This window comes from Haliotis asinina, chromosome 2 (genome assembly GCF_037392515.1).
Source record: "Haliotis asinina isolate JCU_RB_2024 chromosome 2, JCU_Hal_asi_v2, whole genome shotgun sequence".
Taxonomy (NCBI): Eukaryota; Metazoa; Mollusca; class Gastropoda; order Lepetellida; family Haliotidae; genus Haliotis; species Haliotis asinina.
This window is the reverse complement of record NC_090281.1, coordinates 5599569-5626643: the sequence shown is the minus strand read 5'-3', so window position 1 is coordinate 5626643 and position 27075 is coordinate 5599569. Positions and strand designations below refer to the sequence as shown.

At 40.3% G+C, this 27075-nt stretch overlaps 1 protein-coding gene across 1 annotated transcript; it reads left to right on the top strand.

The window, feature by feature from the left end:
• Window positions 1-1135: 1135 nt before the first annotated feature.
• On the top strand, window positions 1136-17907 carry LOC137273176 (tyramine beta-hydroxylase-like). The gene is made up of 10 exons (XM_067805667.1): window positions 1136-1229; window positions 4282-4474; window positions 5199-5325; window positions 5696-5791; window positions 6219-6398; window positions 8377-8531; window positions 10115-10358; window positions 11091-11184; window positions 15760-16042; window positions 16692-17907. The coding sequence occupies exons 1-10, from the start codon at window positions 1216-1218 to the stop codon at window positions 16977-16979; spliced, it is 1674 nt and encodes a 557-aa protein (XP_067661768.1). The 5' UTR covers window positions 1136-1215; the 3' UTR covers window positions 16980-17907.
• Window positions 17908-27075: the final 9168 nt, after the last annotated feature.

Below are 27075 nucleotides of genomic sequence, written 5' to 3'. Positions count from 1 at the left end.
CCACAATCTACATCCATATCCAGAATGTTAAGTGATATCAGAGAGGATTTGAAGAGTTACCTCAAAGATGAAACCGATGTTTTGCTTGTTAGATGCCGGCTTAAAAGAGTTAAATGAAACAAACTTTACATAATGTGCCCCAAACTAAGCAAAATGAAATACATACACTAAACGACCAACAAGCAGAACAAAACACAAACAGAACAAAACCTACCACTAACAGCAACACCAACAACACCAACAACACATACATGCGCACACATTCATAACCATGCACGGACGTCATTGAAAACCAGCAGTGATCAAGCACATTGTTACTGCGAAAGAATACGAACTTGTTTAATATATTCATTACTTATGCCATTTCAATCATTAAAATATATTTTAAGCAAGTTCATTGTAGTAATCGGCATTATCATAAGTACTACGAGTTAGTGATGACGTCAGGTGGCCACGACAAGGTGTCCTGTCCATCATGCGTGTATTTTTCAGCTCAAACAACAAGTGAAAAATACCATGAATCTTCTCAGTGAAAACTCAGAGTTTCCCCATACATGTCAGTCAAAATGTTTTTGATAGCATAGAACAACAATCTTTTGAATACAACATATTGAGCAAGAGACACTGGGCGTTGTTCTTCTCAAAGCAAGAAAACATGTCCAACAATTTTTGCAGACGTAGACACCAAAGAGTTGTTGAAATATTTCTCGTCATGAGTCTGACGGGAAGCCTCTGTGCCAAATTCCTAGTGGAAACTAGAAAACTAGAACAAGTTATGAAACAAAAAAAACCCAAAAAAAACCACCAAAAACGAAGGTTACGCCATTATTCTGAAATTAACTATATATTGTAAAAATCGATACAAGTAACCACACCAGAATGTATAAGACGCAGTATATTTCAATAACAACACTGGGACAACAAGGAGAGCACAAATACCAAACAGCATACATCACGACATAATATTCGTAATAAAATCCATCCGTCTAGTTATCATCCAAACATATCTTTAAAGGGTTTCTCGCTACTTTACGCTCCGTTGCTCCTCTACAGCCACTGTAAACGCACATGAGACAATTAAACTGCAAAAGCTGAACCAGTTGTACCTCCTCGTCTTGCAACATTTATACTGTACCACGTGACTGCAGCGTATATCTATTTGTCACCAACACATACCCGTCAAAAGCCTGTGGGTGCAGCTGGATTAGCTTCAACATGTGGGCTGTACGGTAAGCCATTTGATTATGACGTTCAGGCATGTCAGTGATGTAATGTAACGAGGAAATACGGTTTTGGATGTCGACTAACAATCCAAAGTTAAAGGATGGCAAAATAGAACTCGCCATCATTAGCTTTGGACAAGTGTGCCCCAGAAAGGTAATCCCTGCTTTACTAATCAGAGAGAGCACTGTCAATCCAAGTGACCAAATACGAGTTTTCCTCCAATCGTCTCAAAGGGCTGAGGATCGTATGTGCATAATTCAAGGCAAGCATTAGAACGTTTTCTGATCTGATGCAGAAAAAGTGGGACACCCCGTTACACCTACCTGGGATATCAATCCAGATTTAAAGAGGTCATCATGCAACAACGTATTGTAAGTCAAAGCACTGTAAGTCCCCAGGTCCCTAGTATGGCGATCAACCTTCAGTTGTTGGCAATCTATAGCCTGTGTTTATACTGTATCGTCCTCTACGTTAACATATTTTAGATACGATTATTAGTTTTAAAATAGGTAATTTTGTAATAGTCCAGTTAGTGTTACTGCCCTTTGTCGACGGAGACTTTAAACTGACTACCTTCTTTTCATCGCTATATGGCTGTACTATTGCCGCTGCGAAGTAAATGTTACTCACTATATATAAATGATGGCATATCGTTACTTGCTTCACATCAGTCACATCCGACGCTTTGCTGGCAAAGAAGCAATAAGACACTCACCCATACTTTCGTGCCATCTCGAAACAAGGTTGGACATATAAATTTATAACAGAGAGTACAAAATCATGTGGCTAAAATGATAAGCCAGTCTTACCTGCATCAATGTTCCTTCCAGAAGCAAACTCGAATATAATACTATGGTGACAGAGTTTTTCTGCGGCAGGGCCATCCTTCTGGAACTACTTTTACATATTCCGGCATGAAGTGGAGACACTGCTTTTCCACAGAGCCTATCATCTGCGTCTTTATAACGCAACGTTCGGATATTAGGCACCATGTGTGGACTTTATTACGTTTAATATAAGCGGAGATGGCATTGTATCGGTAACATATGAATGTCAACACCAAAGAATATCCACGATGTCCATTTGGGGTAAAATGTAAACTTTGGTTTATTACATGAGGTCTTGGCGATAATATTGATACCAGAATGAAAGTGTGTCGATAGAGGAATCTAAGGGGTATTATTAAGTTGCCAAAAGTCTGTTGTCGTATAGAAAATTATGCCAATAACATTTGACCATGTAAAATGAATCCCATTTCTGGTGTCCCCAGCTGTGATATTGCTGGAATGTTGCTGAAAGTCCCAAGCTCACTCACTCTCATGCTTCCATTACTGCCTTGATGGTTGGCTTGGGAAGATAAGCCCACTCTTCAGTTAGAACTTTGTCGAGTTCCGGGGAAGTTGCTGAACACATGTGTTCAACATACGTTTGAGTCCACAGTCTAAGTAAACGTAGGCTCAGTAATACTCGTTATACTATTATACTACACAAACATCAGTAGACGGTCGCGCAGGTAACCTTTTCACTTGACCAATCGAAATTTAACTTAACATTCCCACATACCGTTTGAACTTTCACCTCTTAAACGTTGGTAATCGAGCGATCCCTCGCTTCTCCCATCCCAGTCAGCGTCTCGTTTCAGATAGATTGGCAGGTAAAGGGTTACATACCAGTGTTACACAAGCTGTAAATAGTAATAGATATAGAATTAGGAAGTTACCTTGAGACTGTAGCATTTGCGTACAGTGAAACAAACAGTGCAATGCATCTTCCATGCACAATGAACGCAGACAAATTCATGGCATTCCTCTCAATGAGCTCAACGAAAGTTTAACAAAGTTTTTCATGAGTGACAGAACTTAACGGTAGGGAGTATCAAGCAGCTACATTACCTCGCATGCTTGCCAGTTTCGATAGACATTAATCAAGCGACAATTCCGGTTTACGTGGATTTTTATGTTTAGAAATGAAGTTCGATACAAATGAATATTAATAAATCAACATGCTCGAGAGTGTGTGATACTGTTTTTGCGAAACTCGTGTCATAAAAGTCAATATTTCCCTCGCTGATTGGTTAAATCCGTTCTTCCGTCTCACCTTTGATTGGACTGTCGTAAGTCGCTCAAATGTTACCTGACTCGACCGACTACTAGGATTTGTTAGACGCAGAGCTGAACTTAATTCAGTCTGTTGGGGTCCAATGATTGCATTGATACAATGGTCTCCTGTTCTTAGAAGGTCGTGTGTTATCGCCTATGGCGTTCTGTCTGATAGCACCAGCATGCGATCACAGGTACACATCGAGAATTTGATACGTGCATTACAACTATTATATCTTGCCTCCCTTAGGTACCTAAGTATATGAAGGACGGCTAATTCAGTGCTAATAAAATCATTATTGAACCCCTTCCACGGTTGTCATGTTCCGCTTTGTTGGATTCGAAATGACGTCATCTTAGCCCAATTCAAATGTGCCTGTCTGGAAACACCTGTCCAACGTGGCTGATGAACAGCCTCAGGAGGGTGATCAGACGCGTAGTGGAGGTGCCACTGGCATTCCAGGGGTCATTTATGGTGAGTACGGTAGCAAACAAACTGATCACGTTAACACTATTGTTCTACTGATCACTCATTTGACACCTCCAAAGACCTTTGCAAAGTGACTGCGTGTTGACCCACCTTGTCAGTGTGTATCAGACGTATTCTTTGGCTGTCAAAAGACTTTTGTGACACTGAGAGGGCTTTCAGTAGCTACAACCAGGAATAGCAAATTTTGTCCTGCTCTCAGACAATGTTGTGCAATGGTTCTGCATCAAACATCCAAACACTGGTTTTCAAACACCTCGTACACATGAATACGCGCCTCTGTCATCTCATTACAGGATGAGGTCCAGTGGGGATAGCCCAGTCATTACGCGATGTGCTATCTTTTTAGAGCCATTTTTCGTTTACCCCGCAATAACTTTTCCTTATAAAACGTTTATCCAAATCGCTGTTATTAAACTCTTAAAACATATATCTGAAGTGTTGTATATATCTCTTCCTTTTTTCCTACAGCCTCACTGCTTTCCTTACGTGCCTTAGGGTGATCTATGGGTATGGTGGATACAGAGACCGTATACCCAATGGCCACAACTTGACGCACCCCTGTGTGAGGGGTGAGATGTGGCCGGGGGTTGGGCATGTGAACCCCGCGGGTGGAGGTGCCAGAAATCAGTTCGGTGTTGATTTTGCAAATCAAGGCAGAACGGTGAGAACACAGAATATTTATTCCACTTGATAGAAGCGTTGACTGGAGCGAAAATAGAAACTGGATATGGTTTTGCAGTTCACAGGGGAATGTTAAAATAAATAGATTATTTCGATGTAAAACAAAGCACAGACATAAAGGCTAAACGGGCTAAATATGAGCTACATTTTCGTTTTCAGCATCACTTTTTCAGGTTATGGTCCTATTTCTTGTTCTTTATTGAACCCCGGAAATTATGTCAAGTAAATTAGTTTGTCAACACGTCCGTCAACCCATCCATCACATTCACAACGAGTTAAATGTGATCCCGAATTTTATAAAAGAAATAGATAAACTGCGTAGATCATAGTTAGATCTTCAGCAAGCTATGCTTGTCATGGGTGATCTTGGTTGGCACATGTCATTATATTCCAGCTGAGTAGATAGATTATCCTCATGTTGATACCTTGACTCTCTCATCCACACTCGAATATTTACAGACAGCTGTCATATAGTTGGACTATTGCTGAGTGCGGCGTTAATCACCAAGCAAGCAAACAAACAGAATAGAATAAGCAGCTTGTTAGTTTCCCAGACCCATACCTGTGACAGTTGTTCACTCATTTTATGGCAAAACACGGGCCGTACATCAACAAGCTTTCTCAGTTGTTTCACCTTCGACGATTACGTCACCCGTGTCAACATATTAGGAAGCATGTCACCCAAACCTTTCTTGTCCATACAGTGGGCTAATGTGTGTAACATGGACTCCGATGGTGATGGGATGACCAATGGTCAGGAACTGGGTGACCCCCAGTGCATCTGGACACCTGGAGCCACGCCCACACGGACCGAGTATCTCACACACCCAGGTATGTCCTTTTGTGCCATGGACCTTGAAAGAAGACAATGTTCTTTGTGAAAATATATGCTTATATTACATTAATCAACGGAGCTAATTTGAAATTACATGTAATGTATACTGTCACCACTGAAAAGCATAAGCATTAACTTCACACGTTAATACTGAATGAATAATGTTTTACGCTTGAAGAATCTTGTTTATATCAAATCGAAAACCACGTAACGACAGCAGAGATGAACGTGTATTCTTTCTCAATTTATCTGATAGTTGGTAGTGGGTGAATCAAGCTTGACAAGAGTATTGATGTAGTGTATGGTTTTCACGTGAAAATGTCTGTTTGTAATGTAACATTTCTACTACCGCTTATTTCATTTCAGGCTATTGTGATAAATCATCAAGCCAAACATGTGCTGGACTTGTCACAGCTCCATGTAAAAGTAGTAAATTTCATTGTCCTGCAACCACAGAAGAAGGTGAGAGAAAGGATGAAGGAAGTAGGGAGAGAGAGAGAGAGAGAGAGAGCATAATCAGACGAGCAGCAACAGTTTGAAGATTTGTGTTTAGAGTGAGAGGGTTATTTATGTCGCTCTGATGAACTAAAACTGAAGCGTCTCCAGTTGGTCGATCTCCCGAAGGCGAAAAAGAATGATAGTCTCTATACAAACTCAATTTAAAGGCATCAGTAGTTTCCAGATGTCCCTTGGAAACATAACGCTGATGAATGGAAGTTCTGAATCAGTCATTGTATCTCACTGAAAGTTATTTCTACGTTTGACAACTGAGTCAGCATACCTAAATCGGAGTTCTTTCACGTGAACGGGTGGGCCTGGTAAGAGGTGTATAAAACCGACGTTTAAATGTAATTATTGGCAGATATAATGTTCAGATAGTGCGTTGCAGGAGTCAAGGAACGAGTTCTGAGGATACCACGAACACCAATACCATCTACAGAAACAACCTACATTTGCATGACCTTTGACCTGGATGACTCACAGGATTACCACATGATTGCCACTAAACCGGAAATTGACAATGATAACATCATGCACCATATTATCCTTTACGGCTGTAATGATTACGGTATGTATTTATGCGTGTTACTCCCCTTTATTGTAGTCGTGAGATTGGTACTTCTCATTGCATTCTCTAATTGCAAAGCTATAATTAGATCGTACATCCCTGAACTAATGCATAAGATGCTATTAGCTGTAGCCTCAAATGGGGCTTCAAGTATTGTAACATTTGCCATGAGAAGTCCCAAAGCTTCAGAGTCAATTTATATTTCTACCAAACCTTTAATCGTGATATATTTGTTATTTGTAATAATGGCTAAACACAGCACCATCGCCAGCAGCTGGTATGGTACGGTATGGTGATCTACCTTCAGTCATTGATGATCCGTGGACCGTTTGCATTTTGTATTGTCAATAGTGATTTGATGTTATGACTGCGTACTATTTTTAAATGTATATCTGTGATGCTGTACTATTTTACTGTCCTTCCGTGACAGTTTTACGCCTTAAATCTATTGATTGTAATATAACTTATGCTTCTATATAAATGAAATTGTTCTTGTCACCATACGGCTGATATTAATTCCGTCACTCTCGAGCTTGATATGTACATATACATATTTTGTTGTCATGATGGTAGTATGTATTCATACCACAGTATGTTGTGGAACAGATGGTGGAACGTACTTATGTCACATTTTGTTGTCGTCATGGTGCTATGAATTCCAGCCACATTCTGTATTCAGTCACATTCTGTTGTCGTGATGGTGGTTTGAATTCAAGCCACATTCTGTTGTCGTGATGGTGGTATGTATTCATGCCACATTCTGTTGTTGTGATGGTGGTATGTATTCAAGTCACATTGTGTTGACATGAAGGTGGTTTGTATTCATGCCACATTCTCTTGTGATGGTAGTATGTATTCATGCCACATTCTGTTGTCGTGATGGTGGTATGTATTCATGCCACATTTTGTTGTCATCGTGGTAGTATCTATTCATGCCACACATTCTGTTGTCGTGACGGTGGTATATATTCATCCACATTCTGTTGTCGTAATGCTGGTATAAATTCATGCCACATTCTGTTGTCGTGGTGGTGGTATGTATTCATGCCACATTCTGTATTCAGCCACATTCTGTTGTCATGAAGGTGGTATGTATTCATGCCACTTACTCTGTTGTGATGGTAGTATGTATTCATGCCACATTGTATTGTCATGATGGTGGAACGTACTTATGTCACATTCTGTTGCCATAATGGCGGTGTGTATTTATGCCACATTTTGTTGTCGTCATGGTGCTATGAATTCAAGCCACATTCTGTATTCAGCCACATTCTGTTGTCGTGATGGTGGTACGTATTCAAGCCACATTCTTTTGTCGTGATGGTTGTATGTATTCATGCCACATTCTGTTGTTGTGATGGTGGTATGTATTCACGCCACATGTTCTGTTGTCGTGATGGTGGTATGTATTCAAGCCACGTTCTGATGTTGTGATGGTGGTATGTATTCATGCCACATTCTGTTGTCGTGATGGTGGTATGTATTCACGCCACATGTTCTGTTGTCGTGATGGTTTTATGTTTTCAGCTATAGGGCATCTGTCTGTTAACAGTCGTGTCTTGATCAGACGATCCGGTGATCAACAACATGCCCATAAATCTGTTGGGATACGATGGTATTTGTCAACTATTGCAGATGGAGGCTAATTCCGACCCGGATTTTCAAGTGTCTTCAATGAATATTTCGTTAGAGAAAATGGTCGTTCCCCTTCCATCTAGTTCTAGTTTCATTCGTGTATAAAGACACTGACTGTCTCGGGCGTCAGAGGATTATCTGTTCAGAAAAACGTACATCCGACATAACATGAAACATTTTAGTAATGATTAGGGATTTTATTTTGACCACTATTCCCTCCATATATACCGTAGTCTATACTTTACTATTCAGACCAATTAAGAAAATATACACAACTTTAATGTTTAAAAAATCAAAACTGTCCGTGTGAGATATAATGGCTGTATGATATTCTTCCTTGCAGCGCCCGTCATTGCAGCTCCACAAGAATGTGATATGTCTGCACCTCATTGCGAGGAAGTAATAGGTGGTTGGGCTGTTGGCGTACCTGGTGAATGTTTCTACAGAGAAGCTGGCTTCAGAATTGGCAAAACCGGCTACAAGAGGGTCCTGCTTGAGGTACGCCTATTCACTTGCACTCCAATTCATCCAAGAGTGTTCCATGTCCACTATCTAAACAGCAAACTGGTGGATGAGTATTTCGCACTCTTCTTAGACACAACCGTGCAGCAAGCCCCCTAAAGGAGAAATCCGTCTCTTGCTTCACAACTTGATTAAAATTATCCATACCCATCATACTTATATATAACGTAATACTTGTCACATGATATCACATTCGTCTATGAGATGTATGTCGTTTTGTGGGGTTTTTTTGTTTTGTTTTTTGTTTGATTGGGGGTTTTTTTGGTTTGGGGGGAGGGGGGGGGTTGACAATGAAAAGCAGACTGTATTTCCATTTGGTGCCAAAATATTCCTAATAAGATTGAATTTTCACACAATTCATTTAACATTGGGCTCGATACTACATAACTATTACATGAATACGGTAAATGTGCGCCCAAAACACATAACGGTAAGCAGACCACATTGTTTCAGCCACAGCAAGCCATTACTCTGTGTAGTTGCAAGTCTTATCAAGTCTTATCTAGTCTACTCACAGTCAAAACAGGACATGCCAATACCTCCAAAAGAGTTGACCGGACTTTTAGTCTTCATCAGTCCATTATTCTTCATCATATTAATAAATATGATGATGCATGTCCTCAAATTCTCAAAAATATCAAGAATCAAAACTCACAATCCTCACTGATAACACTCTTGTGTCCAGCTGACCATGTGCTCGTAAGTCCAAGTGCCACTACCAGAATTACTTCCCTTGGCTCCGGGCTAGGGCTAAGTGTCCTATAATGTAGAACAGTTTAGTCTCGCACAACAAAATTAAAGGTTTCACATAACTACAATCTACAGGTCATAATTTTGGCCACAACACTCTGTATATGGCAAACCGTAACGTCTCCAGCAAATATCTAATCGCTGGTGCGTATTAAAGGGTGTGCTAATAGTATTGCAGGGTATGGTAGTCGTCGTCTGAAAAGCAGAGTGTTCCGTGTTCACTTTTGGTGAATATTGAGTTAAGGAGCTGAAGGCATGCGTTACCGCACATTCCCCATGCAAAATGCCGCCCTGATATATAACCCATGAAGTGGTTTCACACTCCATAAAAATAACAGACGTTATTAGTTTAAGAGTATTTTAAGTGGCCATGGGACCAATCAGCGAATCCCGATTGATCGAGGGGACGGAATAGTCTGAAAGTTCTGATCTTAGTTATGAACATATAAATGGAAACGTGCGATATTGCCGTCGTTTAATGTATATGTAATGTAATTCTTAAGCTGTGATACTAAGACTGAAACACAACTTCTTATGGGAGCAGCCATACAAGAATCATACAATAATGATTCAGTTGCTGCATGAGGCAGTCTGATTTTCTGAATAAAGCTACTAATCCGATTGGCCGAATTGCAATAGTTGTAACATACTTATGGGTATTTTCCAAGTTTTGTAATATGACACATAAATGTGCACAATTCCGTTTTATGTGATGGAATAGTTTTGAAAATAACTTCATCAGCTCCTTTCAGGCGACGAAATATTTAGATGAATGTATAGCACTCTGTGTGTTTCTTGGGTTCGTTTAGTATCACTGGAACAACCCTCAAAAGTTATCTGGGCTAATGGACGAGTCAGGCTTCCGGATCTACTACACCCCCAACCTTCGGCCGTACGACGCGGGAGTCTTTTGGACAGGTGAACTCAACATTGTGATTCCACCAGGACGGAGCAAGACCGTGGTCGAATCTATGTGTCCATCACGGTGCACCAAGAAGATCCTGAAAGATACCATCTATATAGTCGCAGGATTCAACCATATGCATTATAAAGGTAAGTTTCCTCCTATCTGTTGCACGGACGGCCAGTTGGTTTAAAAGCACTGCCAAACATCTGGTGATCCTGTGTTTTTCAATGGGCACAACACTTTGTATCCCTTGAAGGTGCATTTGGTGTACTGGTTGCGCTTCTTAGCTGTACTATGATCCACTGGTTCGTGGTTTCACGAAACCTGATCCTTTATCCCTTAAAGTTCTTGAAAAAGTTTGCTAATTGGTTCTCAAATGAAGTTCACTTGACCCGCTTGATATTGCTGAAAGTTGTTCACGCCTTTCTACTTGATCCTTGGAAGCAGGCATTACTTCTGTTATATGACGGAAAGTATCTAGTTACTGTAAATGACAGGAAAAGATGCAGTCCTTTGACATTAAACACTTTGAGTGATTGAGTTAATATTTAAAGTCACATCGGCAATATGTCAGCCATATCGTGAAGAAACAACTAGAATATCACAATTAGCATTAAAACTAGCGTGGAAAGTTAAACTAATATCACTATTTGAACGATACAATATAAAAACAGGCTATAGATTAACACCTTGAGAAAGTCCCAAGAGGGCAGGAAGAAACTCAAGACTAAATAGCAATAGAATCCACAAACAAGGGGACTCTCTAAGGCTCGTTACATAATGAAATGCCGCGCTGTCAAGGACTCAGCCACCCACAATAATTTACATATGTGTTGCATGTGTTATTATTTGATATACCTTAACTGTCCTTCCTCCAGGCACCGCACAAACAGTGGAACTCTTCAGCGAGGGCACGAGACGATACCTTACAAATGATCAACACTACAGCTACGACAGCCCAGTTGAAGTGCTGTAAGATTTTTACTTTAGTTATAATAACACTTACACGTGAGTATGGACTAACTTTAACACATACGTTTTACTATAAATCTCACAGAACAGCATTACTGTACGACCCCGTTATTCCGAAAAACTCGCATTGCGAAAGTGTAAGTGACAAATCACTCAATGCTGCGCACGATGCCAAAGCTTCGCAATGCACACTTTTCTCACTTGGCGTGGTCATCGTGGCATGGAGGGATATTAGTTCCCTGTACACCCTGCGGCGGAATGTGACGGCTGTACATTTTAAGGAACGTTATACTCATGCATTTTGGGCTAAATGGCGGGCAAATGAATACATGCAAACACCTATTTGCGGGTACGGCAACATGCAGCAACCTGTGACTGTGTCCCAGTCAATCCAGCTGTTAATGTGTTCATCGTAAGGATAAGGAAGGTCACATTAAAGGGGTGCGCATAGTATTCTATAATCCCCATGGAGCTGAGATTAATACTACGATGCGCCGTTTGAGACATCCAATAATCGAGGAAAAACCAATGCACCTTTGATGATCTAAGCTGGACATCGACGCTTTTGAAATATTAGCATAAAATGTGGAAGATCAAGCCTGCACTTCAAGCTCCAGAATGCCCAGATTAATGATAAACCGAGTATGAAGCGTGCTTAAAAAAATCTGGAGGTCAAAGCTAAATGCGCAAAAACAAGGTTAAAGCCAGCAATACATTTGCTGTGTAAGTCCTTTCCTGTTCCTTTAGAGTAGTTGATTGAACGAAACACGACATTCGGAGTATTGACCGCCTTATCAGAAGGATCGAGCCCACACCATCATTCCCCTATCAAGCTGGATTTCAAATAACCCGTGCTCGGCAGAGCGTGTGGCCTACTTCCCCTAGTTTTCTATTAAAACATCAATGAAAGGTGCGACTTGAAACTATTGTTAACAATTTGTAAAGAAGGTATTAAACTATTCAGATCTGTCCCAACATGGATAGCTGAACCAAATGTATGCATCATAGTTCATGATGGCTTTTCCGTTCCAAAAATATATATTTGGATTGTACAATCAACAGGATGTATACAGTTTTAGTTTTGCTTCAGGACTGCTTTCAGAGGCTGGAGATTTTAGAAATAAACGGCTCCAAATACACATGACGCATATCTGTGTCAGTTAGAGTGAGTGAGTTAATATTTAAAGTCACATTTTATTCTAAAACCTGTTGAAGAAGGACAGTAAAACAACTAGAATATCACAACTGGAAATAAAACTAGAGTGGAAAGTTAAATCTAACATCTCTATTTAGACAATGCAACTTACAAACAGGCGATAGATTGCCAGCAACAGAAGGTAGATCAACAGACTAAGGACCGTGGGGACTTACAGTACCTTTGCTACCTGCATGGACCCTAGTCAGATTTACACCATTCCTTAAGCTGCTTGCGATTGTAAGAAATGTTAGCCACGATTAAGATACAGGAATACTAAGATTAAATCCTACTGAAAGTTTTGGGACTTACGTACCCTCTCAGGAGGGCAATAATTTTACAATACTTCCACCCCCTTTGAAGGTAGAGCCACTAACAATCTCAGTTACTAATCTAAACTGTGTCATTGAGAACACTGATTAGTCATGTGTAACAGCATACAGGTAGGTTTGTTGGGAAAGGTTAGAAGTACACCATAGCACAAAGACAGCTGGGTTGAGTCAATATAGGTCAAGCCATTTAGGTATAGTTGAATCTATTTCCTACAGAACGTATCCTGCACAAGGGTAAAAACCAGACCAGTGGTGGACAGCTGAACCACTGTTATGTTCAAGTGATGTGGACATAGTTCTTGCAAGGTTTCATTCAAATGTAACTTTATGAGAAATAAACTTTAATGTTACAGGCTTTGATTTGAACTTACGTAAACTAAGTGACTAATCGCCCATAACATTGTCGACATAAACCGGACTCGCCTGCAGGTGAAGTTTCCCATTCATAAAATGTGTCACCAGTGTACCGTATGTATGACGTATTAGGGAAGACGCAATGTATATTTGCTATTTGGAACGGGCGTTATTTTAGAGTGGTCATGGCCATTTGTTTAGTTGCTGTGTGTAGATTTGACGTAACCGGTATTCAATGAATTTGAATGAAGAGTGTTAATGTGGGAATGTATAGGTTTTAAACATTTGTCTGAACATGACTGCGTGACCTTTCAATAGATGAGCCACGGTTCTAACAACTTCCTGACACACTGATACAAGTTTGGTTAGCTGTTGACATGGTAAGTAACAAACCATCCACCTGTAAACAGTTACTCAGTGAGAACAGGAGGTGTAGTGTTTGTGTTTCTGCTGCAAAGAGTTCGATTGTCTATGGGGGAATAAACCAGGCTGACATAATGATTCACTGCAGCTTGCATCTCTGACATATATCGTATTTTTATGGGTTGGAGTGTTGTCTTCTGTCCCTCCTGGGTTGTGATCGTTTTCCTTTCAGCTGTTATCTGTCTTCGCCTTCAGTATCACCTCCGTGGTTAGTTGTTTCTTACTCTGTCGCGATTTTCTCAACGTGGTCTCTCGAAATATGTATCTAGAGTCCGTTTGCTGGCGAGAAACTGTTTGTCAGTCTACATTATTATACGGTTTACACCGTCCTACACTTACAGGAGGGAATCTTAGAAGCCATTCTTTTCTTCACAGCACACCTGTGGCTATGTCCTGAAAAGCTGTTAAGAAATAGAGTTCGCTCTACCACACTGTCTAGTGTACCTTGTTACACTAGTGCTTTGAGTGTAGGATATGACATAACCCGCAGGCATTACTGAAAAGTGAGGTCGCTTGCCGCGGGAAATGCCTACGCCCCGAAACCTGCTACTTTTCAATAATGCCCGCCTTCATGTTATGTAATGGGCATAGGCATATTGTTAAGACAATGTCCATTTCAGAGGGAAGTTATTAAGAAAATGCCCAGCTCACATTATTTAGATACTTGCCCGAGGAAGCAAGATTGCATCAAATTTGAGGGATATGACGAAAAATGTGTCCCCCGAGAACAATAGAGTGACGTCACTGTTAGTATATTATACATTATACATGGTGGTAAAGCGAACTTTGTTTCTTTCCTAATATTTTGTAAATATATTTTAATCTGAGACAGTAAGCAAACAATGGTGTAGTGACCTAAATTATGAATTGTCACACAGGGCTAACTAACGCGCTGTTATTTTTTTTGTTTGTTTTGATTTTTGTTTGTTTGGTTTTTTGTTTTTGGGGGTGTTTTGGTTTTTGTTTGTTTGGGTTTTTTTTGACGCCAACATATTGTGACGTAATGCAAAAAGTGCACATTATCGTCCTTTAAAGTACTGTTGCCGACTATTTCACCGAAGCATCTTAGAACGTGTATTATAATAGGGTCTTGCAATACACACAGATAAGTACTGCCTTACTTCCATCAGGATCTGTCTTAACAGATTATGTCCACGCCAGTTTAATTCACTCCTAATACTAGAATCCGAGCGAGAGAGGCCAACACTCCACAACCTGTCGTAAGGGGATGACTTTGCTTACACCTTGGGGTAAATATTCAGCAGCCGGGACTTAGGTTCTACAGACATCGACTGACTGAATTTAACATTATTTGTTTTTGTCACCACCTGTGGACTGACCATACACCATTCGCTAGGTTTAAATTTTTCAAACGTTTACCTAACTGTTTCTGTTCCGTTGGAGATGATGAATTAAGATTATGCTCAGCAATAGATATCCAAATGGCAAGGCTCTTTAATTTAATGCATATAATACTGCTCCGAAGGTTTTCTCATCCACGTCTATCTTCACTGGTAAGTGCTGAATGAAATGATCATTCCTTGAATAAACGTATACATGGCGTTCATCTTCAACAACCCTTACGTCGCTTGCATCGCAGACTACTTCCAGCATAAACCTGTTTCAAGACACTACTGATATAACTGATTTCCTAGTATAAGCTTTCTTAGATGAAGTACTGTTCACGTGACAGTTTATAACGTATAAAGGACTGAATGTCTTACACACTGATGTCCACTGAACAGTTTCAAGTTGCATCCTCTACTGATATATAGCTGGAGAAGCAGCCACCCTGTCAAACCTGGACTATTTGAAATCGGACTGCATTTATCATTAGACAATGCAAGCAACATGACTGCCTCATTATTGCGTGCGCCGTTTGATCTAGCTAGACTGTCAGTCTGGTCATGACAGTTTGCTATATATTAAATTGATTTACCACGCTTATATTTTTGTTTTCTCACGTTATGGAAGTTTTTCTGCATAACTGCATCAACACAACCACCTTTCGTTTCCTTTCCTCGCATGTGACGTCCTGCTTATGCATGAGTCATATTTCATCACGTGACTTGGATGAGGCAATGAAGTTTCCTTAACCGTCTCTCCACAAAAACAGGTTCTGCTCCCACCCTACCTACTACTAAGGACATTGCCAACAACAGTGACAGAGAACGCTCACTGTGTCAACTGACAAACACTAGTACAGGTGCCTTAAAAAGGCTGAATGTTCCTTTACCTATACTTTCACTTTCACCGTTATATTCGCAACAGATATGATCCCCCAGTGGCAGTTCATCCTGGTGATTCCCTGAAGACGACTTGCGTATTCCAGTCTGTGTCTGTCAAGAAAACCACATATTACGGTGACTCTACTAGTGACGAGATGTGTTATGGTATATTGACCTATTACCCTAAGAATGCCACCAGTACCAGCAATTGTTATTCCTGGAAGACACTCAACTTCTGTGACATGGACAACAGAGTTATTATGGGCTGCAATATTAACGACTTCTTGAATCAGTCACATCCCAACACAAAAATGGTTATGGACAAGGTAAGCTGCGATACCCACCAACAAGGCATGCATCAATTCTGCCACAATTTACAAATAAACGACACATGTAATTTCAAATGCATATCGTTTTGAGCAGAACTGTGATTGTGTAGAATCAGCTTGACACACGTTTCGTATGAACGCAAACAACTATGAACAATAAAATACGTTAACTTAAATCGTACCATTTAGTTGCTCAAATCTCAGGTTAAATAATTTACTTGCCTTTTCCTTTGTTTGTGAGGGGTGAATCCTTCGCTGTCGCAATCCAATGTTATCGCCACTATGTTTTGGGAATTCATTAACACGTGCGTGGGGGATTAACGGAATCAAAAAAGGAATTCTTTGCAGAAATTTCTCATAATCATAACAACATTTGAGGTGACTTGTTATAGCCGCATGTACTTCAGTGTCATTAGATCACTTTGTAAAGATAATTGTTTGCATGGACGACACAGTCAACTTTCATTTCGTTGTGCACTGGGTGGATGAGTGAGTGAATGGGTTTATTTTACTCCGCCTTCAGTAATATTCCAGCAATGTGAGAGTGGCGTGTCGATTGGGCGGTGGATAATTATATGTTACAATATAAGTTGAATAATATGCACCAGAGATATTTCACATCAGCTTGTTTGTTTTTTTTCTGCAGGTGTTGGACAACTGCAGCCCCTATGGTGAATGTCGTGAGGAATGTCCTGCAGCTATTGCTGAGGCTGAGAAGCACCCATGTCTTGTGAAGGGGGTAATGCAGGAATACCTACTGTACGTTAGGTCCACAACAAGTCTGGATCTAAAAGCAATGAAATTTGTAGCTGCCCTTGGATCCTGTTCATGCAGGAAGGACGACGGCGTCCCACCCTACACTGGAGGCACTACTTCTCTTGACGTTATTGCGTCAACTGTTGTCCTCGCACTCTCGGCAGTTTTCCTTTTGTAGGTGTCTCTTATTGTGTTAATACCACCGTATGTCTCTATATCCTTCGGAACTCCCAAAAGGCCCATTGTTAAACCGTACTGAATTTTGAAGATATTTTCAACAAAATCAATGAATTATACATTGACATATACAGCTGGAGGACACGGTCACAACACATTATCATTTATTGTGTACTTTCACATTAATTGACAATATTACATGATTCCAGAATTTCGAATAATCAGATAAGTGACAACACGTTTCTAGAGATTTCACACTGAACACAAAACATTCTTATTAAGCAAGGCAATCTCAACTATGAACACCACAACGACTAACCTTTGTAACTGAACAGTTCATTGACAACGCATTTAAACAGCGCGGTTATATACCATTGTTTGTAATCAGCACAGTTTTATACCACAGTAAGTAATCAGAACAGGTACTTAATGTTGCAAATACACCACACAGTGATATATTTTCTATACTTAGCACACTGATGATATATTTGCATTTACCACAGATTACTTGTTTTAACTTAACAGCCCTTTAACATGTAAGGTTAACAACAGTGTGATACAGCATTCCGAGAGTCTTGCGGATCAGTGAGGTTTCTGATGACATTTCATGTACCAGAAGGTACTCGTGTCTGACACTCATGATGTTTTGACATGTAAGAACAAACTGAATGTTTTCAAATCGTTGCCATTAGAATATGCTCTCATAAAGTATAAATTTCATTTTCGTCTTCTTAACTCTACTTTTAACATATGAAATACATGTTCTCTATACCTCTCAAAAGCTTGTCTAGAATACTAAACATCTTCTGTGTACCTAGCACATACACGATGCTGCCAGATTCTTTCACCGTTATCAGGCTACACATTGTTCAATGCTTCTCTATGCTTGTAATACAAAATCGTTCTATTCAATAAACAATCATCTATCAGCCGGTATGCTTCAATTTTGCCAGCGATGGCCGGTGTTTTAGCATCGAGCTGATGCAAAAGTTTACTGAAAAATATCAGGTATATTTCCTTGCGGGGAAGTCTGTTCACTTCATCTGTTCTGACAAGCAACAGAAAAGAAGAAAAAGATGGTTCATGAGGATATGTGTTACAAAGAAAGCAATTTGGTTTTTTTCTTCTGGACAGTCAGCTATATTACTTCAGAAAACATCAGAATTGATACGGGGGAAAAGGCGACTATGCTTTTCGTAAGAGGCGACTAACGGCATCGGGTGGTCGCCGACTTGTTTAAGACATGTCACTGGTTCCCAGCTGCGCAGATCGATGCTCATGTCGTCTAAACGCGTACTGACTTCGCCATAACCTTCAACATACATTACATTCAGAACATGGCAGGGTCTAGACGTCTTTTTCCAACTAGCCAGCCATGCTCTTCAGCGGGGAGAGCCCACCTCGAATCGCCTCCTTTTTATATCTAATTCAACTGAAATTTAAAAAAAATAGTTATTGATGCAACATGTGTATAAAAATACTTTTGTTGTCAGATGTTAAATTGGGCATTTGAATTTGGTTTTGATTACAGGAAATAATACAAAAAGAATCCATTAGAAACATAGTAAGAAAGCTATTGCTTGAACAATTGAAACGATTTTCTAGTATATTGTGAAAATACTGAGGGGAGGAAAACAATATAGGACAAGGAGTGACACTGTTATATTCTTGAGTTTAAAGGCCACAGGCCCAATGAACATATCATTTACAGCTGTGTCTTCGTGAAATTAATGATTGGCAAATATGAAATGTTTTGATTTTTCAAAACCTAAACCTATTTCATTCTGTCGGAAGTATACACCACACAGGTACACAGAACTGTATCCAACAGGTACTCCTATTGATGTTATAAATGAGAAATTATTTTTTTTTAAATCAAGAAAGCATGGATCTTCTTTTCTAAGCACATACGGAATATCTGAAACATAAATACCCGAAGGCACTTGATTTATTGAAAGTTGTTTCTAACTCACAGTGAGGAGGCCAGTTAACTTTCCTTCACTCACACAGATTACCCACACATACTAACTTCGATTATGGTTCCACCATCTATTGCGGAGCCAGCGAGAGAAGTCTTTGACTCCACCAAACTCGAGGCCGCATGTAATTAAACCTTTCCTTTCATATTCAAAATGGGTAGAGCAAGGTAGTTAATTAACATGGGAGGATACCATAATGGCAAGGTCTAATGGGACGCATGCGCCCATTTCATTTGTGGTGAACCACGCAGGGTGAATGTGTAAACACTGACCCAATGCCATATGCCAAACCACCAACAAAACTCACAACACGCCTTACAAGTGTTGAATGTAAGGAGGCAATGGGAGTGAGTGAGTTAATATTTAGCGTCACATCGGCAATATTTCAGCCATATCGTGACGAGAACAGATCTGAAATTGAAATGGGATATGTGCATATTATAAAAAAACAACAACTGTCGTCAAAGGACAGTAAAACAACTAGAATATCACAGTTACAGATAAAACTAGTGTGGAACAGTAAACCTAATAGAACTATTTGGACAAGACAAGATAAAACACGGGCTATATACATCACCAGCAGCTGAAGATAGATCACCATACCAGGGCCCATGGGGACTTACAGTACCTTTGCTACGTGCATGGACCCGGGTTGGATTTACACCATCGCTTCAGACACTGGCGATGATGGCAGATTTAACCACAATTTAAAAGAACAAACATACTACGCCTAAAGTGTATGGTTCAGCAAAATTGACTTTGAAATTTTACGCTACTTCAAGTCCCATGAGGGCACAGCCACTAACGGTCGCAGTTGCTAATGTACAATATCATGCTTAAAAGATATATTATCTATGTGCTAAACATATCCCAAATTTATGTAGCAATTCTATTTCCTTTAAAAAATCAATTATTAAATGATGATTACCATTATGAAAAAGATCCTTTACAGTTTTCACATTGAAATATTTATCCCTTTTGATGGCAAAATCTACACAGTCAAGCAGGACATGCTTAACCGTGATTCTCTCACCACGAGTGATACAAAACGGAGGATACTCACCTTTTAACAAGTATTCGTGTGTATACCACGTATGGCCAATGCGACGTCGCATAACAACCTCTTCAAATCTGGACTGACAACCCAAGTGGGCATAACCGATATAGGGCTTTATTCCATGTAATTTCTTGATACCCACTTGGGTGTCCCACTTCCTTTGCATTAGATCTCGGATATATGATCTGACGGCCTTATAATCAGAATAGGGGGTGAGAAGCGGAGCCACAGATTTGTTGAGTGCCGCCTTGGCAGCAAGATCGGACAATTTGTTACCAGAGATTGCAATATGGCTGTGTAACCAACAAAAGACGATGCCACATTGGCCAGTAGCAAGATCATTATACAATTCAACAATGTCAATGTGGACGTTAAGAAGATACATTTTTAATAGCCTGGAGGCATGAAACAGAATCTGAATAAATGATATCTCGTTTATATCTAGGGTGTTTTTTAATATAGTTTAGGACTGTTAATATGGTGTGTGCTTCTGCTGTAGAAATGGAACCGCTATTTGGTAATCTTGAAGATATTGTTCTGGATCCAATGACAGTGGCACAAGCATCTGCGCCAGCATCCTTGGACCCATCTGTATATAACGATTTATATGTACTATACTTACTTTTTAATTGATTATATTGCTGTTTGTATTGTAATTCATTAGTTTCTGATTTTTTTAATATTTACTTAATGTAAGGTCAACTTGTGGTCTAACCAGTTACCAAGGAAGAGAAGAAAACAAGCGAGAAGTAGCCATATTATCTTGCTCAATGCCAGCAGCAGAAGGAAAAGGTTTTACTCTTAGCCCAAGAGGCGGAACAAGAGAAGACGTCTTAGTGCATAAATCGCCATACGGGGGGTTGAAGACACAGTTATGTGCAGGATTGGACATTTTAGTGAGATACTGTAAAGATAATGTAATACGACAGTAGTCAAGGGAAGGTTAGTCTGGTTCAACGTATAGACTGTCAACAGAAGTTCGGAATGATCCAAGACAAACTCTTAGACCTTGGTGATGGATAGAATCAAGTATTTTGAGATTGCTTTTACAGGCTCCACCATAGATAATGGAGCCCTAATCCAGTTTAGATCTGATGAGTGACCTGTATAAATGTAGGAGGACTGTTTTGTCTCCTCCAAACTTTGTATTTGAAACGACTTTCAACAAATCGAGCGCCTTCAGGCATTTGGTTTTTAGGTATTTAATATTTGGCAGAAAGTTTAAGTGTGAGTCAAAGATGAGACCAAGGAACGTAGCTTCCTCGACAACTTTGATGGGTGCCATAAAGTCAGGGTCTTTCTGAGGTTTGTATTTTCGGCAAAAGTGAATGCAGTTTGTTTTAGATTGAGAAACTTTAAACCCGTTCTCAGGGCACAATTTATGAATTTTGTTGAGACAGATTTGTAACTATCTCTCAATGGTTTCTCATTTTTTTGCAACGACAGGAAATATTAAAGTCATCCATGAAAAGGGAACGCACCATTGATTCAATCTGTTAAAACTTTTGAAAGACCATATATTTTATTACTAAATATAGTCACAGACAAAATACTGCCTTGTGGAACACCATGATACTGTTTCTAATGATCAGAGAGGGTAGACCCCACTCGGACTTGAAATTGTCCCGTTAAAAACTGTGATATGAAATGAGGCAAACAACGTCTTAAACCAAAGTCATGTAAATCTTTTAAAATACCATGTTTCCATGTGGTATCATAAGCGTTTTCAAGGTCGAAAAATATAGATACAGCATGCTGGTTATTGACAATAGAATTCTGAATGAATGATTCCAGTCGAACCAAATGGTCAGTAGTGCTTCTATTTTCACGGAAACCACACTGAATGTTAGAAGTCAGATTATTGGTCTCCAAATACCACACTAAACGATTATTTACCATTCGTTCCATAGTTTTGCAAACGCAGCTAGTTAATGATATAGGTCAGTTAGATGCATCTGAATGGTCTTTACCAGGCTTAGGTATAGGAACCACAAAGCTCATCAAATATGTCTAAAAGTACCTCAAAACTTGAATCAAGTAAATGCTTCAGGAGCTGATAGCGAATATTATCAGCCCATGTTACTGTATCATGAGCTTGCACGAGAGCAGTTAACGTTTGCAGTTCATGTAGGGAAAATACTTCGTTGTAGTCTTCACCATTGTCAGAGTTGAAATTAATGAATTTCTTTTCTTCTAACTTCTGGTATCTCTAGAATTCAGGAGGACAGTTCGATGAAGACGAATGTTTAACTAATGTTTAACCAAGTTTGTTTGCAATATCTGAAGCATCTTCCAAAATGTGATCTACGTCTTTAAGGCGTTTAACGTTTGTTTTGGAACCCTTGCCCCTGATCCTTTGTACCTTATTCCACACCTTTGATATAGGTGTGCGGAAGTTAATCTTGGACACATAGGTTCTCCACGTACGTTTATTTTGCTTGAATGTACGTCTGACTTTAGCTCTGGTTACTTTAACATTATTCAAATTATGTATAGTTGGATGTTTGCGAAAATATTTTTCCGCCTTCTTCCTGTTTCTCCTAACCTGTTTGCAATCGCCATCAAACCATGGCTTACGAATGTGTTGATTTACGGAGGACTTAGGAATTGTTTCGGTAGCTACAGTATGCAGTGTATCTGAAAACAATTGAATGGGGTCAACAATATTCTGGAACGTTTCATGTTAGTTTCTCAATACACAATGATGGGAATATAGACCAGTTAGCCATTGCAAATTTCCACCTTGATGAGGGTGGAACATCAGACGGGTTATTGACTGAGAGAAGTGTAGGGAAATGGTCACTTCCACATAAATCATCATGAACCGACCATAAAAATTCATTCAGAAATTCTGCATCTGTGAGTGTAACGTCCAAGGCAGAATAGCTACCTGTAGCAGAGTATAAATATGTGTGTGCACCATCATTAAATATGCAGAGACTGTTGTCAGAAATAAGATCTTCTATTATTTTTCCCTTGGTACTGATAACATTACCACCACCGACCACGAGGAGGTGGGTTACATACCGAGTGCAATAAACTTGGGCAAAGTCGCTACTTTACCACGGCATTGTTGCACAGCAGGGAACTTTCGCGCTGCGCATCGTCTTGCCTGACGAACAGCCAATTCTGACACTGGCAATGAACACATACACTGGACACAGCTGCATCTATTTTGGAACCACAGACGTGCTTAGCAACTAATCACGTTCAATCGCACACACGTGTGCAAGCGTGGCGTCGGCGTGGTGAACGTGACGTGACGCCCAATACTACGATAGCGTGATGGTTTGGGGAGATTTCTCCGGACACGCGTCCTTGCGCATTCCCGTAATTCGTCGGAAGTTCAATGCAGTGATTGCATGACAGGTTGATGTCCCGGAGCTGGTGCTGTTCATGATTGCTCATGGTCGACGCCTCCAAGTCCAACATGTCAGTGAGACAACACACTCAACTGCTAACACGTAATGCCCTTTAACATGCGGGCATTGACGTCATGGTCATGGAGATAACCTAATCACAATCGCATCGAAGTCATGGGGAATGCTCTTTGAAGAAATCTTTAGACGTCTACCCCAGAATGTTAAAGGGCAAGAGCCACCTTTGTACAACAATGACCTAGGTTACCTAATGCCATGTTCAAAGGTGTAAGGCAGTTAGGTGCAAGAAGACCACGCCTTGCTGTTGACAATTCAAGTGTGGGATAATACACGGTACTAAACAAGCTTCATCACTGTGTAAAGTGTAAGATTCAAATATGTGCGGCACCCGTGACGAGCCACCTCCTCATGGTGGGTGCTGGGTAACGCCGAGAGCTCGCCGACACCCCCGTTGTGGACCCAGGGGGATGTTTGGTCCACCAACCCGTTTGCCGTGGGTTGGGGCACTGTGTCGGTGGAGAATGATAGTCTGGGGGTTGAGGGCACTTGGGGCCTCTAACCGTGTTCCCTTTGCTCAACACACCCCTTCGACCCTTACTTCACCTAGACGGATGGTAGAACTGGCCCGGTTCTATCAATCGGCTGGTCACGCCAAGCCCTGTGCATGGTGATTATGTTTGCACAATACATTATGATTGGTCTTGGTTATTTTGATCTACACGGTACAAATTTTGATTTCTTTAACTTACCTAGAGTCCTATGCCAGAAGGCGGTGGCTCATGGGCCAATCTGGTGATGTTGACCTCTGAATGATGTATGTCTCCAATTTCTTGTCACGGGCAGAACCAGTCTGGCATTGAATTGGTAGGCATTGAATTCATGTCATATTCTCTGGAGTATAACGCCCCTGTATCTCTGGTGTCAGCATCTTGGAGATCCGATGCATATTGACACTGTCCTTGATGACACTCCGTGGTGGGTGGGGAGCAGGGGTGTCGAATCATTTTTCCTTTCATCATGGCACTTCATTCTTCTGGTTCATCTCGGAATGGAAAGAAAAGACGTTTAGAAGACTTAGATGTCTCGACTGAAAACATTTCTTCTAACAGTGACTCTTGGGCTCGATTTCTTGTTATTGGAGCACCTGACTTTGTTCCAATCAAGTTAAATCCGTTTGCCATTTCAAAGGCTATCTCTGGTATTTGTGCAGAAGTGACAAATGTTAATCGTCTCCATAGTGGCTCACTTCTCGTGGAGTGTGCGCGGAGATAGCAATCTCTCAATCTGTTGTCAGTAAAGACCTTTGCCAATGTTGAGGTTGTTGTGTCTGTGCACAAAACACTCTACTCATGCCGCGGAATCATCAGAGATAGAGCTCGGTGTCTCGCGGATATGTCAGACGAGGACATTGCTGCTGAGCTAAAAGATCAGGGTGTGTCAGCTGTTAAACGCTTTTCAATAAAGAAAGAGGGAAGCATCACAAAAACAAATACCTATTTATTGACGTTTGCTCGTCCATCTCTTGCGCAATCAATTAAAGCAGGCTATTGTAACATTGGAGTGGATGTATATGTACCCAATCCACTCCGGTGTTACAAATGTCAACATTTTGGACACGGGTCACAGTCATGTCGTAACACCGTTGTGTGTCACCGTTGTGTATCACCGTTGTGGTGGTCATCATGAAAGTACAGACTGCGAGAATGACTATAAATGCGCAAACTGTGAAGGACCACATGATGCTTCATCCAGGTCTTGCCCCGTTTATCAACGGGAGTCACAAATTATGAAACTAAAATGTGAAAAACATATTTCGTACCTGGAGGCAAAAAAGCTCTTAACAAATGAAACTACTCTTCTGTCAAACGCTACCTATGCCACTGCAGCTAGCCTCTCCTTTGCAACGTCTTCTGTTTCATGTCAAACTGATTTGACTTGGATAAAATCAAATCAGCCTACCCTCTCAGCTTCAGCTATTCAACCTTCTCCAGTGGTAACTCACTCTTCATCTTTATCTCAATCTCAAATTCAGACCAAAAACACATCAGAAACGCCAGCTTCACAGCCAGACACAGAACAATCTAAGAAGAAGAAAGGAAAGAAAAACCTCCTACAGTTCCTTCACCTTTACAGGTTCCTCTAGAGAACAAATTTGGACCTCTTGACATGGAGGTCACTCTGTCCTCTCAGGACAGCCGGAGGAACTTATCATCCTCGCATTCTAGAGAAAGATCTCCTATTGAGGCACCATGAATAAATTGTCTACCATAATGCAATGGAATTGCAGAGTACTCAAAAACAACATCCATGAGATGCAGTTATTATTACAAGATTTCCAACCGTCAGCAATATGTCTTCAAGAGACATATCTGAAAGATACTGATAATTTTAATCTCAGACAATACAGTGATTACCATTCCTTCTCTCCTCCCGGCGACAAAGAACATGAGGTGCTTCCATTTTGGTGCGACAGGACGTTATACATATTCCTGTCCCACTTAATACAACTTTCGTAGCTATTAGGCTTTCTCTGCACATAGCATTGACTCAGTGCAGTTTATATATACCTCCTTCGTCCAATATTCAACAATCGGATCTTCAGAATTTGTATGATCAGCTTCCAAAACCGTGCATTATCATGGGTGATCTGAACGGACAAAACCCGCTATGGAGAAGTGTCCATAAGAATAATAAGGGTAAAATTCTTGAGGAATTTATTTCAGACAATGACCTCTGTATCTTAAACGATGACACAAGCACTTATCTACATCCAGCTACTGGTACATATTCGGCCCTAGATCTAGCACTCATTGATTCTCCTTTATATAGCGAATTTGAATGGATGGTCCATGATTACCTCTGCGGGAGCGATCACTTCCTCAGCATTCTCGAAACAATAAGCTCTGGTGATCATCCACCTTTATCACGACGGAACTTTGCTAGAGCTGACTGGTGATTGTACATGGCACTCTGTTCTGAACACTTGAAAACTGATGTTTTTGGGAACAAGGAAAATCCGATACAGCTGTTTTCTGATATATTCAATAACATTGCTGACCAAACTATACCTAAGTCCTCTGCAGTTCCACACATTCGTAAGCCATGGTTCAATATTGAATGTAAACAGGCTAGAAACTGTAGGACGAAAGCTGAAAAGTATTTTCGCAAACATCCTACAGTACATAATGTAGATAAATTTAAGATCTTAAATGCCAAAGCTAGACGTGCTTTCAAACAAAATAAGCGTCAGTCATGGCGAAATTATATTTGTAAAATACATTTACGCACACCTATGACAAAGGTGTGGAACATGATTCAAAGAATAAAAGGCAAAGGTTCTAAGTCGACTGTTCATCATCTGAAGGATGGTGACAATTTATTAACTAATAAATCTGACATTGCCAATACAATTGGTGAAACGCTCGCCAAGCATTCATCTTCCTCAAATTATGTCCCTGAGTTTCAAAAGTTTCAGAAACAGCAGGAGAAAAAAGATTAAATTTTAATTCAGACAAGGGTGAAGATTATAATGAATTATTTTCAATACACGAGCTCCAATACGCTCTTGAGCAAGCTCATGATACAGCAACAGGGGCTGATGATATCCACTATCAGCTCCTAAATCATGTCTGGAAACGTTGCTAAATATTTTTGATTCAATATGAATTTCAGGGAATTTCC

Coding starts and splice junctions, on each gene's coding strand:
- LOC137273176 (XM_067805667.1), top strand. Junction 4,475..5,198: donor TTGCAAATCAAGGCAGAACG/GTGAGAACACAG, acceptor TTGTCCATACAG/TGGGCTAATGTGTGTAACAT. Junction 10,359..11,090: donor CAACCATATGCATTATAAAG/GTAAGTTTCCTC, acceptor TCCTTCCTCCAG/GCACCGCACAAACAGTGGAA.